This window comes from Temnothorax curvispinosus, unplaced genomic scaffold (genome assembly GCF_003070985.1).
Source record: "Temnothorax curvispinosus isolate PA1 unplaced genomic scaffold, ASM307098v1 QBEX01006782.1, whole genome shotgun sequence".
Lineage (NCBI taxonomy): Eukaryota > Metazoa > Arthropoda > Insecta > Hymenoptera > Formicidae > Temnothorax > Temnothorax curvispinosus.
The window spans coordinates 46,187-64,069 of record NW_020216562.1 but is presented as its reverse complement, the minus strand read 5'-3'; the positions used below and the strand labels follow the sequence as shown (position 1 = coordinate 64,069).

General features: G+C 31.0%; 1 protein-coding gene across 3 annotated transcripts in view; it reads right to left on the bottom strand.

The window, feature by feature from the left end:
* Positions 1-16,862, bottom strand: part of LOC112456405 (transcription factor MafB-like) — a 36,149-nt gene extending 19,287 nt beyond the window's left edge. Inside the window, exons 1-4 of one of the 3 annotated variants that reach the window (XM_025018906.1) lie at positions 16,725-16,857; positions 14,741-15,296; positions 12,855-13,180; positions 1,200-1,690 (exon numbers count right to left, since the gene is read on the bottom strand). In XM_025018906.1, coding sequence (XP_024874674.1) covers positions 1,271-1,690; positions 12,855-13,180; positions 14,741-15,296; positions 16,725-16,751 — 1,329 coding nt within the window. In that variant the 5' untranslated portion in view covers positions 16,752-16,857 and the 3' untranslated portion in view covers positions 1,200-1,270. Of the gene's footprint in view, positions 1-1,199; positions 1,691-12,854; positions 13,181-14,740; positions 15,297-16,724 lie in introns of all 3 variants that reach the window. The other 2 variants (XM_025018905.1, XM_025018907.1) reach the window with 2 other exon arrangements.
* Positions 16,863-17,883: the final 1,021 nt, after the last annotated feature.

Genomic DNA, 17,883 nt, shown 5'->3' with positions numbered 1-17,883 from the left:
TTAATCATTAATCATTAGTCATTAATCATTAATCATTAATCATTAATTAATATTATCATTAATTATTAATTTATTTCTTTAAAACGGTGTAGTGAAGACAATTGAAACTTGGCAGATATTTTCATCTATTCGTATACTAGATGTACCTACAAAAATTCAAAATATTGGTAGCGCTTCTTCAACATTTTTTTAGCTGTTTTATCCGTCAAAATCGTCTCTTTCCATAAGAATACGTGTAAAATCAGTGAAAATTTAAAATCGTTATATCTCAGCAACCGTTTAGTGGATTTGTTTCTACTTTTTTGTAGCACATTAGGAAGACTAAAAGAATATTCTCACAAATTTTTATCCACTTGATAGCGCTTTGAAAATAGGTCCGATACATCCTTAATGTTTTCATGATATACGTTTTTATTTTTTCATTTTAGTGGCTTACTTTACTTCATAATTCTGGTCTATATCAAATTTCAATCTTCTGCCATTTTTTTCTGAAATACAACCAATTTTTAATTGTTTTCCCAAACTTTAGGGGCCTTTAGCTCTGAGGGAGGTTTATTTGCGGACCCATGTTTATAGGAAAAAAAAAGTCCTATTTTGACCTCTAAAATACGCTCCTAGAGTTTAGTGCATCATTTCAGATACACCCTGTATACCTTGGCTTAAAAAAGATTAATTAATCGCCTTCGGCTCGTGCATCCACTCCGCACCCGTGTCCAATTCTCAACTTCCCGCACTTGTTACACAAATAACTATTACCTACATTGTATTTAACATTTCTTAACAATTACTAAAATTCTGCTAATTTTTAATTTATCTCTTTTGCAGTATGGCATAATAAAATAATATATATTAAAACAACAAATTGATTGTATGCTTGTGCCACCTTCAAGACAACAATGCAAAAAAAGAAAATACCATCGATAATGTATACTCGATAAGTTTATTGTTAGCGCCTCATTATTTATGCAATAATTGTCACGTGGTCAGTTCACTCTTTTTATGTACCTACTTGGCGTCGCGATGCTACTGCGTCGCTTGATATACAATATTTAAAGCTAATCGTAAATATGAATAAAATGTATATACAATTAAGTGTAAAATATTTCTGTCTTCCTAAATCGTAAGCAAGTATTACACTGTGCATTAGATATGTTGTACAGTCCATATATTTATAATACCACTGATTTGTCATTACTCACCAGCGGAAAAATCCATCGATGCAACGAATAACTCTTCAAGTCCAACAAGCGCCTCCTCGGCGCTGTCGATGTCACAGATATACTTCGGGACTGGCTGGTGCTGGTTGATGTTGCTGCTGTTGCTGCTGTTGCTGTGGATGCGGTTGCTGACTTTGGGTTTGATGTTGCTGCTGCTGCTGCTGCTGCTGCTGTTGTTGCTGTTGCTGTTGCTGCTGCTGCTGTTGTTGCTGTTGCGTCATCTGCTGTTGATGATGACTATGATTGTGATTGTGATGATGACTCTGTCGCGTTCTCAACATATCGTATCTTTGCTTGTAAAGGTCGCGTTCCTGTTGAGTCCGCGTTAGCTCGATTTTCGTGCGCTGGAGCTCGTTCTGCAAGTTCCGATTAGTGCTTTCGAGGTCCTGCCGTTGCTGTAGCCGCTTGCTGCGACAGTTCTGAGCATAACCGCGATTCTTTAGCGTTCGACGTTTTTGCTTCAGCCGTACAACCTTTGCACACAATCATAAATTTGATCAAAATACAGTTGAACCTTTTTAACACCTTCATATTCTTAGTTTCATATTCTTAATTTTTCTATTTATATTCTTGACATTTTTTCCTGCGCTACTTAACATTTGCTATGTAATTATGTGTACATAAAGTAAAAAAAAAACAATAAACTATATAAGTTATCACGTATATATCTACATATTATGTCAATAGCATAATGATTTTCATTTTATGTATTTTCTATTGTAATAAGGGACTGAAGGGTGATAATAAGAATAAGGAAGTTATTTGGCTTTAATATGTTTAGACCATAAAATTATTTTTTATAAATAGCATTTTATTTCTTTGCGCTCTTTCTCCATAAATTAATTCCTATTAATTTTAAATTTTGTCAGAAATTTCTGATTTTACAACAATCTTCATTTATGCCAGATAGGTAACGCGAATTATCTGGTTTTTTACTATCTTGGATGGATATGGATAATCCCGTCTCATTAATATATTAACAAGTCTCACATGATCATTAGAAAATGATTGATGATAGTAGTGCGTTATTACTCTATTTCTGTTATATTTGCTATTAGATCAAACGTTTTGAAATACTTGTTCTGCTCTATATTACACGACATTAAAAAGTGTAATATTTTTCTCTTTATATTTCTTATTTCAATAATAATGGTTTTCAAAATTTATATCAGAATCTGCAATGTTCACCGCACCAATATCTTAAATATGTTCTTAGTTTTAAATTAATTATTTAATTACATTATATTTATTTTAAATTTATATACTATTCGAACTATAGAGACCTTTTATTTTATTATCTTTTTTAATATTGTTTTTTACATATTTAAATTAGTAGTAAAATTTAGTTACAATTTTCGATCCGATTTTTAATTCAATACAAAATTCACAATATTCAATAATGTAATATAAAATTCAATACAATAATATAAATTTAATTACAAATGAATTAAGAACTTTAAATAAAGCGTTATAAAAATTATTATAAAAGATATAACTAATAATAAAATATTTAATTTTTTAATTATTAAAAAAACAACTGCCTAAAAAGAAAAAACTTCCAATGACTTAGCAGCACTCAAAAGATACAATCATATTTATGAAATAACCGCTCCTAAGATAGAGTGCCTCGCATCTCACAATTATCATAGTTACGATCAGCTACTTAAGATGTAAACGCCAAAAATATCACCTGATCCAACCAATTAACTTAGATTATGGATAATATCAACTAAAATAAAATAGTATCATGAAACTGTGAAATCCAGTTTTGCAAATTAAGATTTAGAATTAGATTTATTTCTACATTATTATTACTTATGTTAAAACAATTAATAATTAAAATAGAACTTTGTAATACGAACCTTCGTATATGCTTCATGTTTTTTTTATTAACTAAATCATTGAATTTTTGTATTATTTTTTACTTCAAGATCTATAAAATGAGTTTAAAGACTAAAACAAGATAACAAATACATACATAAAAAGCAAACTTTTGTTATAATCTTCATCTTATCTTATATTATTTTTAATCACGCATGTGTTTCATTTTGATCATTTTTAATTTCTATCTATTTTAATATAATTTTCAAATCATTATTATCAGTGAAAAATTTATATAAATATAAATTAAATTTTCGATTATTATAACCTTATCAAGAGACACGGCAGAGTCTCGCGCCAAGTGTAAGCGTCCGCGACACAGACAGTGAGATCAAGAGTGTCTCTACAGTGTTAAAAATGAGTAAGTTGGATTTAAGAAATGTCGTCAATGTCATCGTCGTCGTCCCGGTGTCCCCTTATAAATCGACATTTCAATATTCACATACACTCACACACACACACCTTTCACATCCTTACTTATCTTCACCCACGCCATTCACCTAATCACCCCTCACTCCCCTCCTACCCACGCAACATTTCAATATATCCCGACACGTTCCAACATAGCCCAACACAACACACAACCTTACTTAACGCTATTAAATAAATGCACGCAAATGTTTCAAATCTAGTCCCCACATATAACTATTCACATTTTAAATCAAATTCGCTCTTTATTTACACAAACTTCACACAGTCACGTCACATAAAACATTTGCATGGATATTCGTTCAACACCGCCAAGTTTTTTTTATATTCTTTAAATAAGCACAATAATGAAATAATTAAATGTCATGATAAACATAATATTTTATTCTCAACACTAAGTTCTCTTGGATTAAATATTTGATTATTCTATTAAGTATGATAAAAGAATTAAATTTTATGATGTGTATAAATTCATGCACATTTTGCACAATAGCTATTTTGACGGACGCGGACAGTTGGCGCTTTTTTTACCTTTCTTAAAAAAATATTTTATATTATAACTTCAATTAATTTTTTATATTATAATAACTTCAATTATTATAATTTTATTATAGAAAAGTCCCCTATTATGAAATAAGCTCCTAATATGCGACAGCAAGGTTTCTGCTAAATTAGTAAATTCTCTATGTTGGTTCCATCATAAACTTATTGCCTTTAGAGTAAAACCTATATGCACTCGTTGCGGACATCAAAATTGTGAATTTGAATGTTGTCAAGTTCAATGAAGGTGAGTTTTTGAACCTTCCCGAGTCGAAATTTTTCTCCTATTTTCGACCTCAATGTTCAATCTAGCACCTACTTTCGACCAAAATGTTCTACCTAACACCTACTTTGATACTTTAAGCAGTCACATCACCCTATTTTGAATCTCTTCAACCTCTTCAACCTCTGGCTCCTATTTAGAATCTGACAATTCTGTTTGAAAAGAAATTATGCTCCTACTTTAATGTTCCTAACGTTTTCTTAATTTATTTATTGCATTTAGTTTATTTTTATTATTATAGGTTTATTATATTTTTGATTAAATATTATATATGATTTATTAAACGTTTATAATAACGTTTATAATAAATGTTTATAATAACGGTTCTCTCTATTTATTAATTTAATCAAAAATAGTAAAAACAAAATTAAAAGGAATTTTATTAGGTTAATAATAATAGTTATATTATTGATAACTAAAAAAAATAATTTTATATATGACGTATAAATGATTATTTATATAAAATTGTATTTTTCTATATTATTTTTTCCTTTTTTCTCTCTTTTTTCTTTATTTATTAAAATAATTCAAAATAAAATTAAAAGAATGTGTGCATGTATGAGTACGCATGCGTATATGTGAAACTAAAGGTAGGAAATTTTAAATATATACAAAACTATTACAAAACATCTTTCTTTTTGTTATTACTTCTTATAATTACTTATCTTCATATATTTACATGTTACTAAATTTACGATAATTGAATATGGACTGGTATTTATTTATTCAAGCTCTTGCCCAATCAGCAGACAATGTTTTTTAAATGTGTTTTTAATATTCATTTTTTATTAATTATACATTTGTACAATTCATTATAAAAATAATATTTATTTAATGTTTATTAAATATTTATTTCACATTGATTATTTATTTGAAGTAATAATTTAGAAAAAATATTTATTAAACGTTTATTTAACGTTTATTTAATATTTGTTTTACATTAGTAAGTTATTTGCAATAAGTTAAAAAAACATTTATTTAACATTTATTCGACATTATTTTAATATTTATTTTACATTAAACATTAACTATTTATTTGCCATAATGAATTGAAAAAACATTTATTTAACATTTATTCGACAGTAATGTAATATTTATTTTACATTAATTATTTATTTGCAATAATGATTTAAAGAAACATTTATTTGACATTTATTTAATATTAATTTAATATTTACTTCAGATATTGCGCTCGAATTCCTTCGCGTTTTGCAAACGCCCGATCGTTTCATTCAGATGTAGATGGCGCGACGCGTGAGTCGCCACTTTCAAAGCGCCCCCACTTCTTCCTCGCTCGGCTCGCTCTCGTTCAGTCAGTTCAGTGTCATGGCCGCTCTTGCTGCGTTTCTTCGGACGAGACGAGTACGTTTTCCTTCTTTCGTAACTGATTGAGCTAAGCGGCACATATTCTGGAGACCAACCGAGCTTCGACTTCCCAAGGAGAGCTCACCGCCAGGAAAAGGAGAGCTGCGGCAGCTCGCGTCCGAGAGGGAGAATTGAGGCGAGGAGTCCGGTCCAGCGAGCAGGGCCCTTCCGATATTCTTATTTAGGACGCCATATTGGAAGATCGACATTGTTCGTAGTAGTACAAGGAGCTCTGCAAGGTTAATCTCGTCTTGAGATCTTGGAATTGCTCTTATTCTTGTGACTCTGGGTTATATTTTGGCCCTAGAATTTATCTCGTAGACAAATGCAGAGGCTCCCCCTCTCTTTTCTTCTCTTTTCTTTTCTTACTTTGATTTCAATCGGTAATCCAGACTCCTTAATTCCGTATTATTAATATTATTTGTTAAATGGCATTTGTGATATGCGATTAGTTATTTGGTATTAAGGTATTAATTTTAAGTTTTATTAGTATTAAGATATTTCATTTTAAGATACTCACAATCAGTATCAAGACATTTTTCAATTTTAATTTTAATTTTGTTGAAACTAAATTTTAATTTTAATTTTTATTAAGATACAATACATATATTAATTGTTTTAAATGGTTAAAAATTTATTTTTTTTTCGTTATGATATAATATGAGTTTAATTTAGATAGTATGCAAGAGTACATGAACAAGTAGATAAAAAAGTGTAAACAAATAAATATATGTTCCTTTGTACCTTAGAAACAAACGTGTGCGATCTCTTAGATTTTTTCTGACTCTCCCCCCTATATGCTATTTACCACATTATCATATTAACATGCTCTATGTCATGTATATTATCGGTGACTTGCAGTGGAGTTTTTATTTAAGTTGTGTTTCATATGGTTAATAAAAAAAAGATTTATTATATAAATTTTATAACATTATTAATTGTGATACATGTATGTCTATATGTATCTGATTAATTAACAATGTTATAAAATATTTTGCGGTAATATTTTTTTAATATTAAAAATCTTAGATTCTAAATAATAAATCTAGATAAATATTGCGTTTAACAGAGCAATGAGATACGACAACATAAGTCAAAGTCACAACCGTATCTCGTTGCTAAATTTACCAAAACCTATACTATATGAATTACCGATGATGTACGTGATATGGAACATGTTTCATTACGATTTAAAAAGTAGTAAAAATTAATACATTGATAATAAAATGTACTACAATAAATGTTTTCTCCAATAGTCCTAATAAAGTATTCTTTTGAATTCAGTAAATATTTTATTAGGTTTAGAAAATTTGTTTCAATTAGATGAATAATTTTTTCATTTGAAAAATATTAACTGAATTAAAAAAAATACTTTATAAGGACTATTGGAGAAAACATTAATTAAAATTTAGTACATTTTTCTATCAGTGTAGGATCTAGAGGGTTTTAGGAGGTTTAGGAGGGTTTTACCGATAACTCCTCTTTTAAACCTCAAAATGGGAAACAGTCCGTTTTCTGCCGTTTTCAGGCACAAAGTAGGAGCTAAGTACAATACAATTAGAACCTATCAAAATCCTCCAGAATCCTGAGATGTGAAAATAAGAGGTCGAAAGAAGGAGTAAAATTTCGACTCGGGTTGTTTATTATATAATAAATAGATATTTGGCAATGAGTTCTGCATACAGCGATAGAGTAAGATTGTATTAATAGGAAAATACGAAATATGTTGAGTTACTTAATTGTGGAGGTTAGATTTGGTGATCGCAAAACCGCAAGGCGTCCGTAATATCAGATATTCAGGGTACTCCTAATATGAAATAGCCTATGCTCGAGTGACAATCGTTGCTGGCGTATGAAGGTTATTGTACAGTAATAAAAAGAGGAAAAATACTATGTTAAAGTTAAGGGAATGTTTATACGAAATTATAAGAGTGTGCTGACGGTGATTGCATGCTCATTTTGAGCGCACATTGGCTGCGCTGGAAATACCTATTGGGTATAAGTGGGTTTGCGATTATTGCAAATGTATTTCTCCATTTCAAAAACATTAAATAAAGTTTTCTAATTGCGATACTAATGTATTTTGTATTTTATTATCGATTTCTTGAGGTATCTCATATTAGGAGCATACTTTTTCGATTTTGCATAAAGCTCATTTTTTACATTTTTCTAATTTTCATAAAAATTAATATTTAAATTGAATTCTACATTTTAGCATCTTAAAGCTTATTAAATTCCCTTCAAAATAACCTACTACGTTTTTCAATTCTGTCCATATAGACTCCCGGCAATCACACAAAATAAATGTGGTATATATCTCATAATAGGGGACTTTCCTCTATTATATAACTTAAATAATTATATTATATTATATAATTATATTATATATTAAATAATTATATTATATAACTTAAATAATTATATAAAAATTATTATAATTTGTCTAAAACTTAAATTTTTTTTTAAACAAAAGTAAGAAAATTCAACTTTCTTTACATCTGGCTCATGTATATGTATAATATTTTTGTAAATATTTTCTCGCACGTTGTTTCAATCCATTAAAGCAGGGATACGCAACTAGCGGCCCGCGAGCCGAATCCGCGACGTCCAAGCTTGATCCGCAAAAAAAAAATGAAAAATAAACTAAATTATTAGCGCATAGCGCCGAATTGTTTTTCACATTTATCAGTAATGCGATATTGCGACTGGGGTCTCGAGGACCGAGGTTTCGAGTACGCACACACAACTTCTCATCAATTGCTCTTGTCGCGAAATTATCAAAATCTTGATCTCGGCAATATTAATAAAAAACATATATAAATAGAAAACAAAAAAAAAAGTAAAAAATTAAACAGGATTCGACTTTGCCTTACCTCCACGTAGTGATTCCTGAGTAATGCAAAGAAAGCAAAGCATATAAGTTCTAAATTTAGCTGCTGCGGCCCGCAGTATATAACTTTAATAACTCAAATTTCTTTGGCCCGTCAAAAAATCTAGTTGCGTTTCTTTGGATTAAAGCTCATATTTAATTTGAATAAATATCGTAAATCGTAAATGGCGTAAGTCATATATATAGAAAAGTTTTACGAGAAAGTTTTATAGTTGTTAACGTATTATCTAACAAAATATCTAGGTTTTTCGAAAATTATTTCGCTTTTAAGACATCTGCAAGCCTCTTTAGCAACTTTGCGCATTTTAACCTTTATATCCACATATAAAAGTTTATAAGGTTAACTTACCTTATAAACTTTTATAAGACTAAAGATTAAAGAGCTTTTTTCTTCTAATCTCTTGACATTCAGTGGAACATACACGGGTCGGTACGAAAGTAATGCTTCTTAATTTTTTTTTTACTCTGGCGCCATAGAAAATTTTGCGTTTGACCAAGTTGTTACTTTAAGTCTCTATAATTGCATTATGTTGAGTGGTGTTGTAATCAGTTACATTAGTGTGTCACACAAACAGCTCAAATTGATGTGTGTTTTAGATACGCATAACAGACAAGGGCAGTGATTGAATTTCTTACCGTGGAAGAAATATCTGAAACACACATCAGTTCGAACTGCTCGTGTGACACACTCACATAAATGATCACAACATCACTCAACATGGTGCAACTAGAGACTTCAAGTAACAACTCAGTGAAACGCAAAATTTTCTATGGCGCCAGATTTGTAAGAAAATAATTAGAAGGCTTTACTTTCGTACCGACCCTCGTATATCCCAACATATTTAAAAAGTTTTATCTCTGATAAACATGCATTGACTCATTAAGGTCAACGTTAATTTTCGAAATGCTGTTCAAATTTTAATACTATGATAAATACTAGGATAAATATATAAAATATTATTTGCGCAATAAGATTTGAAATCTCTAGAACTAAACTATGAAATATTTGACATGATGTGCAGCATTACCTTCGCATAGAAATTACTTAAATACGACTCTAATAATATAAATTTCTTATAATATTTATACATAATACCATATATATACATATATATATATATATATATATATATATATATATATATACATATATATATAAACTATAATAGTCTCAAGCGGTTGTTCAACATAGTGCAAGCGGTAGTTAAGCGGTAAAATTAATTAATATTTGCGGGTGTAAAATTAAACCAAAAATTTTTTAATCTTACTATTACGTATTTCTTATCAATATAAAGGAAGTACGGGTATTGTAAGATAGTAGGTCAATATGTGTATCACTTGCTGCGTTACTTCATAAATTCTTAATCGCTTTTTGTTGCATGTAAAACTAAAATAGAATTGGTGTTGTCTTTAGCAAGTGTCATATATGGTGTATATATGCGGTATACGCATTTATCTTGTACGATAAAAAAGTAAAAATGGTAATGTCGGACAATGCGGGATAGTTTGTATAATCCGCCACTTTTTATAAGTATTGCATTTTACTCTATTGTTTCTTTCTTTAAAGAGTAATATTATTACCTCCTAATGACTATATTATAAATATATATTATGAGTAAAAATTTCAAACATGTTACATACATTTATATGACATTGTTACAAAAAGCACAATTAGTTTGTAATAAATTATAGGGAAGACCGGGGCCATCTATCTACGGGGGCTATGTGTCCACAGTACTGCTATCTCAGGTGTTAAGAGATAGATATACCTATCTCTACCATTCCAACAAATAATTGAAAAAAGCTCTACCTTTCTTTATTGCACAAATTACACGGATTGTAATCCAAAAAATTTTAGAAATACTTTTTTTAAATATTTTTTCCCCTTCAGAAATTGAACCAAATTGTCAAAACCACATAAAAATAAAGGTTATTAATGATTACACTGTGCACAAAATTTCAACGATCTTTTTTCCCCAACTTTAGAGGGCTATGACTCGGAGGGAAAGCATTTTTGGACCCATGTTTATAAGAACTTTTTTTCTTATTTTGACCTCTAGAATACGCCCTTAAAATCTTTGACATAGTTTTAGAAACACCTTGTATATGACACGTACCTAAGTCCATTTAGACAATTTGCGGAAAAAGGGCACATAAGCCTATGTGTCCTTTTTTCATCAATGGCTTTAATTAATAATGGGCTAAGATCTTTTTTTAATAGACAAACATGCAAGATAAAAACAAACAAAATAACGTTAGTGCCACAGACAGTATAAGTGAAATCAAGCTACCTTCTCGTTAACGATACCGTATGTTATTCCAACTATTTTGGAAAAATTTGAGAATGTTATCAAAGATATATATTTGCGCTAGATTGTCTTATTTTAGTCTCAATAAACTCGGAGGCTTTATCAATATTCATAAAGACGTTTTTCCAACCACAATTTAAAGAAGAACGTTATTTATAAAATATTTTGCAAGGATTGCGATGCATCCTATGTGGGACAAACGATGAGACAACTTATAAAACCAAAATTTTTGATAATGAGCATCCTATTATATTCGAAAAAACACACTCATTTCTTTCGTCATAACAGAACAGAATTAACTGTAACCATAAAGATTGGGAGAACGAAAAATTTGAAAAAGATTTTATGAAAGATTTTTATCAAAACAGTTGGTTTCCGAAATTACGCACATTCAACTTCAGAAGAGTCTTAATTCACAATTAGACACCGAATACTTACATCATGCATTTCAATTTTAAGCAAATTGTAAACCTTGCTCATTATTGTCACCTGTTCTATTACCGTTAATTTTTAATTTTATTACATTTTGACTCCGGTCATTACATTTTAAATTATTCACTTATCCGTGACCTCAAAATTTTCGTTGAATCTGATGGTTTTAGTATTTTCTTTATTATCAATTTTTTATTCCTCCTTCTTTTAACTCTTCACCTATAATATTTGTTAAACATTGTATAGTGAGAGTTAATAGCTTGTTACCTCCTAACCTCAGTCACTGTTTGACAGCCAGACGAGTTGTCATTTGGAATCAATACTGTTTTTTAAGTGCATCATTATCTCAATTTTAACGACATCCTTTACTTACAAATTGTATTGTTTTTCAATGCTTTTGACCACAATTACAATACTTATTCTTGCGTTCTTTGAGCTAGTGGATATGACCTCACTTCTCTTTTTGCTCAAGTTATAATTGTCATTTTGATTTTGATCAATAAACTATAAATCATTAACTAAGTTTTACTTGAATTTCCTTGCGGAAAATTACGCTAGTTTAAGACCACCAAATTTTAAAGTTACTCACTTATTTTTTGCCGGAAAACGTGAAATTATTTTGATTTAATTTTTTACCGCGTCGCTGAAGATGGCTCAAAGTGAAGCCACAACGTTTGATTTATAATTATGTATCCCAGTAGTTATTAAGGATCGATATAACGTTAACTTAACTGCACTGTCAACCGCGTTGAATTCTCAAAACCCCAAAAATTAACAAGTTGTTACTTGTTAATTTTATTATCAAGAGTTACTTGTTATTTACCTAATTATTAAAAAATAATTTTGTTAAGTCAAAATTAATGAAACACATAACATTTTATTAAAACACGGCGTATCTGTTTCATTAATATTATTATTGAATCAACAAGATTATGTTCAATTAGACTGCTGTTAGCTAGTGCCATTAATACATCATTTTCTCTTCGTATATATGCAGCATATCTCAAAATTTTGGTAATATTCAATTAAAATTAGACGTATTGAGACTATTGAGTTAACTTGGAGGATTTGTCTTAATCCCTAAACGTGCCAGAAAATATTTTTATAATATTTAAAAGAGAATATATGTATGTCTTACTTTCAATTGTTTCACAATATATTCAAAACTCAATAAGCAAGACATTTCCATATGTTTTTTTATAAAGAGTAAGCCGCACATACATGAACACAAGTAAAGTTACATCTATATTCGTGTAGATTTTTTTACTTTGTGATGGGATTACCTTCTTCATCCCTTAAAACGCTAAAACTTTATAAACCTTCATCAGGCGTAATTTGAAAAGTTAAACTAGAATTATACCGCGAACTACCAAACTAGAAATTACACAACTTATTATAATAGATTATAAAATTACCGATATTAATCACCAATTTCGCTCTCTAATTTAAAATATCAGTCCCGAAGTATCTTTGCGCTACGCGAATAAGAAAGAAAAGATTTCACTCACCTGTTCCCGTGGACAACCATGGAGGCGTTTGTTGAGTTCGCGCACAGAAAGCGACATCAAAAGCTCATCGTCCATGAGTTCGTCTTGAGGATTCGTACCGTTGCAATTGGAGTACAGGCCGTTGCCCGAGCGATGAGCTGGAGTGGGTCCACCGGCGCCGCAAGAACTCACGGAGCACACGCTCAAAGGTCTGCCCGGTTGTATTGATAAACCTTGCATGCTATCCTCCATCCCCTGCATTACGCTCCCGCCCGCGGGAAGCATTCCTCCTCCTGCACCCGGACTACTATAATACTCTAGATGACTTGACATTGCCAGATATCCACCTACAACAACAACGTCAATGAAGAATTCAGAATGTGTTGAAAAACATAGTGAAAGATGACAAAATATCGAGAGGTAAGAGAGAGAATTAAAGTGAATCGGCATGTACCATGTAGGGAAGACCGTGGCAAACTCGACACGATTTTTTTAAAGGCAATTTTCAACAATTAATTAAAATTTTCAAGCAAATTTAATGGTACACATTTAAAGCGTGTTCCTTCAGGTACAAAATTGCTTAAGAAACTTTTACTGTACGTCGCTTAGTTTTGCCCCCAGAAAAGAAAAAGTGACGCAAAGATAATTTTTCAAATTGAAAAATGCCGGGGCAAACTCGACACTTTGCCTGATCGACACCATTTGATCTGGAACTTATTTTTTATGGTCTGAAACTAAACATACATTGTTTATCGTGTATTTAAAAAGTACAAAAATTCGGAATTAAGTAAAACAATCATTGGAAATAATGAGAACAAAAATTGTTGAACATTCAATTATTTTCATCTAAACTCATGTCTGAAAAACAATTTATGCAAGTAAATTCGCGATTAGACGTGCGCATTGCACACATTTGTCATGGGCCATATAGCTGCATGACAAACATTGTTTTTGTTATTGGGAGTCGATAAAACGGCGTGGTGTCAACTTTGCCCCAAACGTCGTTTTTCACTTTTGTTACTCCAAAAATATAAAAATTTTGAAAATATGCAAAAACTATTATTGGATTTGTATAAAGCATCCAATTTCCCATCAACATCACTTACTGGTAGATTTGCAAGAGTAAAGCTCAATGAAAGAGTAGAAATTTTCGAGAGATCAGAAAAATTACTTTTCATTATCAAAAACGCTTATGTCGCGCTAAAAATCACACCATAACTCAGAATGTCACCAAATTCCGTTGCTGGCACATAAAGACGCATTTACAGTAGGAAAGGCAAGTTTCTACGATATATTTAAATTGGCAAAAAACCTAGTGTCAAGTTTACCCCGGTGTCGAGTTTGCCCCGGTCTCCCCTACTATATTAAATATTTAAGCTCTTCTTTTCTAATCTTCAGTAGCTATTAAAATTGGTTGCTCTTTAAAAATCAAGCATAAATCCGAGAACACTGCCTTTTCAGATTATGAACTTTTCTTCTTTAAGGCACAAAATTTGGTAAATTTTTATATAATATGCCTACATACATACACACATATATTTATGCGTGTAAATATATATGCCTACTATATGTGTATACATATATGCATTATATGTATATTAATATTATATAAAAATTTGTCACATTTTGTATTTGTAAAACTTTGCCGCATATACAATCTCCGAAACTCATCAAAAGAAAAAGAAATATTACAATTTTTTACCTACTACAATATAATTCGGAAAGAAGTAGGTTCGGGGTCATATTAATATAACATTTGTCATCCTTAAAATATATAAATAGAATATGCCTTCAAAGTTTGATTACTTTAAAATTATTCCGTACAGAATTAATCTTACACGTACTTCGCGAACAATAAAATTTTATATTTTAATAAATGAGTCAACTATATATATTATAGTGCTCACCAGTGTGCCTAGTAGGTCGCGGCAAATGTTGCAGCTCTTGGTAATGATGGTGCGCCGACGTTGACCATGGCTCGTGATGGGTTTCCGGGGTTTGCTCTTGAGGGCAGTGGGGCCTCAGGTCCAGTGGCTCTTGTCTCAAGGACTGCGTCAGCCAACCCATGCCGCCCGTACCCACTTGCATCTCCTCCTGCACCAACGCCGCCGGTTGCTGCAACTGCAGCAGAATACCGCCGCGGTCACGGAGATCACGCGCATCGCGGGAATCCCGATCGCCGCGGTGAAGCTGCAACGGCGGCGGTGATGCCGAGACGGGCGGCGTGTCCGGCGGCGTGCCCGGATGCGACAGTGTGGTGAGATGCGCCGCGGCGCCAGGCGGTGCCTTCACTAGGACGCCATGCTGCACCTGGATGTGGGGCTGACCGTACAGCGGATGCGGCTGCTCTAACTCGTGCGCGGGCGGCGTTAACGGTGCCAGAGTCAAGCCCTGCGATTGCACTTGTCCCGGAAGCTGTACCACGCTACCGTTTACCATCACTGTCGGTGAACCCATTCGTACCTGCAAGACATTAATTTTCACCGATGTCAACAATGAGCACGATCGACGACACAATTAGGCGTAAAATTTAAATTCTAACATATTGTCTACATTATTAATAACGAACGTTCAAGTTCCCTTTTTTTTAGTTTACAAGCGTTCCAATCATATCTAAGGATTCAAATATTATATTAAAAATTAATAAAAATTTTTTTTAATTTTTGAAAATTTTAAAGATTTTGGACGTCAAAATTTTTTTTATACAATAATCCAGAAAATTGTTCTTTAGAAATGTATAAATATCTGAAATATTAAAAATTCCTAAAACAAATTATTATTTATAAAAGAGTGTATAAAAATAAAAGACTTGGAATAACATAAAAAACCAAAATATTCATGATTTCAATATATTCAAAATTTGGAAATCCAAAACTATAAAAATTTTTTCAAATAATATTTGAAGTAATATTTCTTATAATATATTTGAAGTTATTTGATGTGTCTTCAGCTCATTACTATACATATATATCATAATTGTTGCTATACTAAAAAATATAAAATTTCTTGAAAATATTTGCATTGCAAACAATATCTTGCTATCAAACTAATGCTTTACGTGAAATAAATGGAAACAATAAATATTTTTCCCTTTTCTCAGAAGAATAATAAATAATTAATACCATTTTTTACCTTTAAATACGCTACCAGAATTAGCGCTCAATCACATTACTTATTAATTTTCAAGATCGATACATGGAAAGAACGGTTTTGCTGAAGTATCTAAAAATTTAGCTATAGATACAGATCTAAAAATAATTTTGTTGCACCATCAAAATAATTATAGTAGCTGTCGCTGAAGTATGATGGCGTGATTGTCTATTTCGTGATAAAACATTTGTAAATGTGTGTATGATCAGTGCTATAGATATACTTATTTATGCGTTATTGCGATTGATCTTTTTGATGATAAAACAACTATAAACGACGCGGTAGCTAATCTTACCTTTTTCTTAAGAGCAAAAGATTGATTGGCTACCGCATCGCTTCTTTCCGCCTAGCAAATGTTTCCTCTTTACACAAGTCCTTAGTTTTTTATCGATATTAGACTGTCAATATCAATTTCAATCCTCTAGGGCTTGCAGTAGGACTTGTAGTCGACATTTGTTTTTATCCTGACGACTTCTGACATTTCATAAAAATTCCACAATTCGGACTTTATGTTGTAATATCTTCATTCATACAGCAAAATAAAGACATTTTTATCATATAATAGAAATCCCAACTAACGATTACACCTATTATGAATTCGATACGAGAGAGAAAGAAAAATCTAAATATTATATTGGGATAATTAAAGGTACTTTCAAAAGTTTCAAGTTGCCGTTTTACATAAAGATACACGGTCTGTCTCGTCGTTACACGTAAATTTGGCGCAAAACACGGTCATACCTCTTGTAAAAAGATAGCATTGGTCATCTATTTTATTTCGCTGAAACAAAAAAAAATCGATCTTATTGTTTTTAACATCGCTTAGATATTACAGATGAGCCCATCTCAAAATTTTATTCGCGATAAAAATATTTCTGAGTACCTAATTTTCTTATCTTGTAATAGCAATTAACAATACAGCCCGACATAAAAAAAGAATCGATACTTAACTTTTTTTGCTTTATTCTATTTGATATGTCTTAATGTGAATTATAAGAAAGCGTTATTATAAAATCTAAATATTACGATAGCATTTTACATCAGAATTTTGTCGTATAACAATAAGTATCTGAAAACACATCTCAAATTAATAAATTATATAATTATATATAATATACGCAATATCGAAATATTCAGTACATCATTGTAACATTTGGACTATAAGAGTAAAATTTTACTTAAACGCATTGATCATTTTTTGTGGTAAAGGCCATCGTATTCGAACAGGTCAATTTGTATAAACGTGGATTTTTATTTCGGCCGAGCGTGCATGTACTCTGATCACTTAATCCGCGTAGCTACGTGTTATTCCGTATTTTCATTAAATAATGGAATAGATGTTATCGAGATAGTATTAGATAAATCATTATGTTTCTGGCAAAATGAAGTACGCTATTATGCTATGTCGGGTGTGAGCGCTCTTTCACGAGAGTAATCATGTGTCAACATCACTTGCAAAATCATGATTTATTTAGTTTACGCATAACAGATAACGGAACACGTTCCGCTCACACATAGCGCGTGTATTACGTATGACTATTGCATACTACACTCCGGATGATAATATAATAACGATATTTACATAATACATTAACGTTTATTATACGTACTTGTTTTAATCTTGCTCTCTTTTTTTAAGACAACGTAATTCAGTAACAAGACAATTATGCAGAATGTTCCAGACTCTAACGAAATCATTTTCATTTTCTAATATTTTAAAATCTTTTTGAGTCTGAAACAAATTTTTCGAGAAGTATCATCGTCTGTCACGAACGATTTTAATCTTCAATGTAAGATATCGTCATAATTATTCCTCAAATCATGAGCTTATAAAAACAAAATTCATTCAAGCTTCAAAAGAGAATAAGATTTTGTAACTGATTTGTGTAGAATCTCGTAA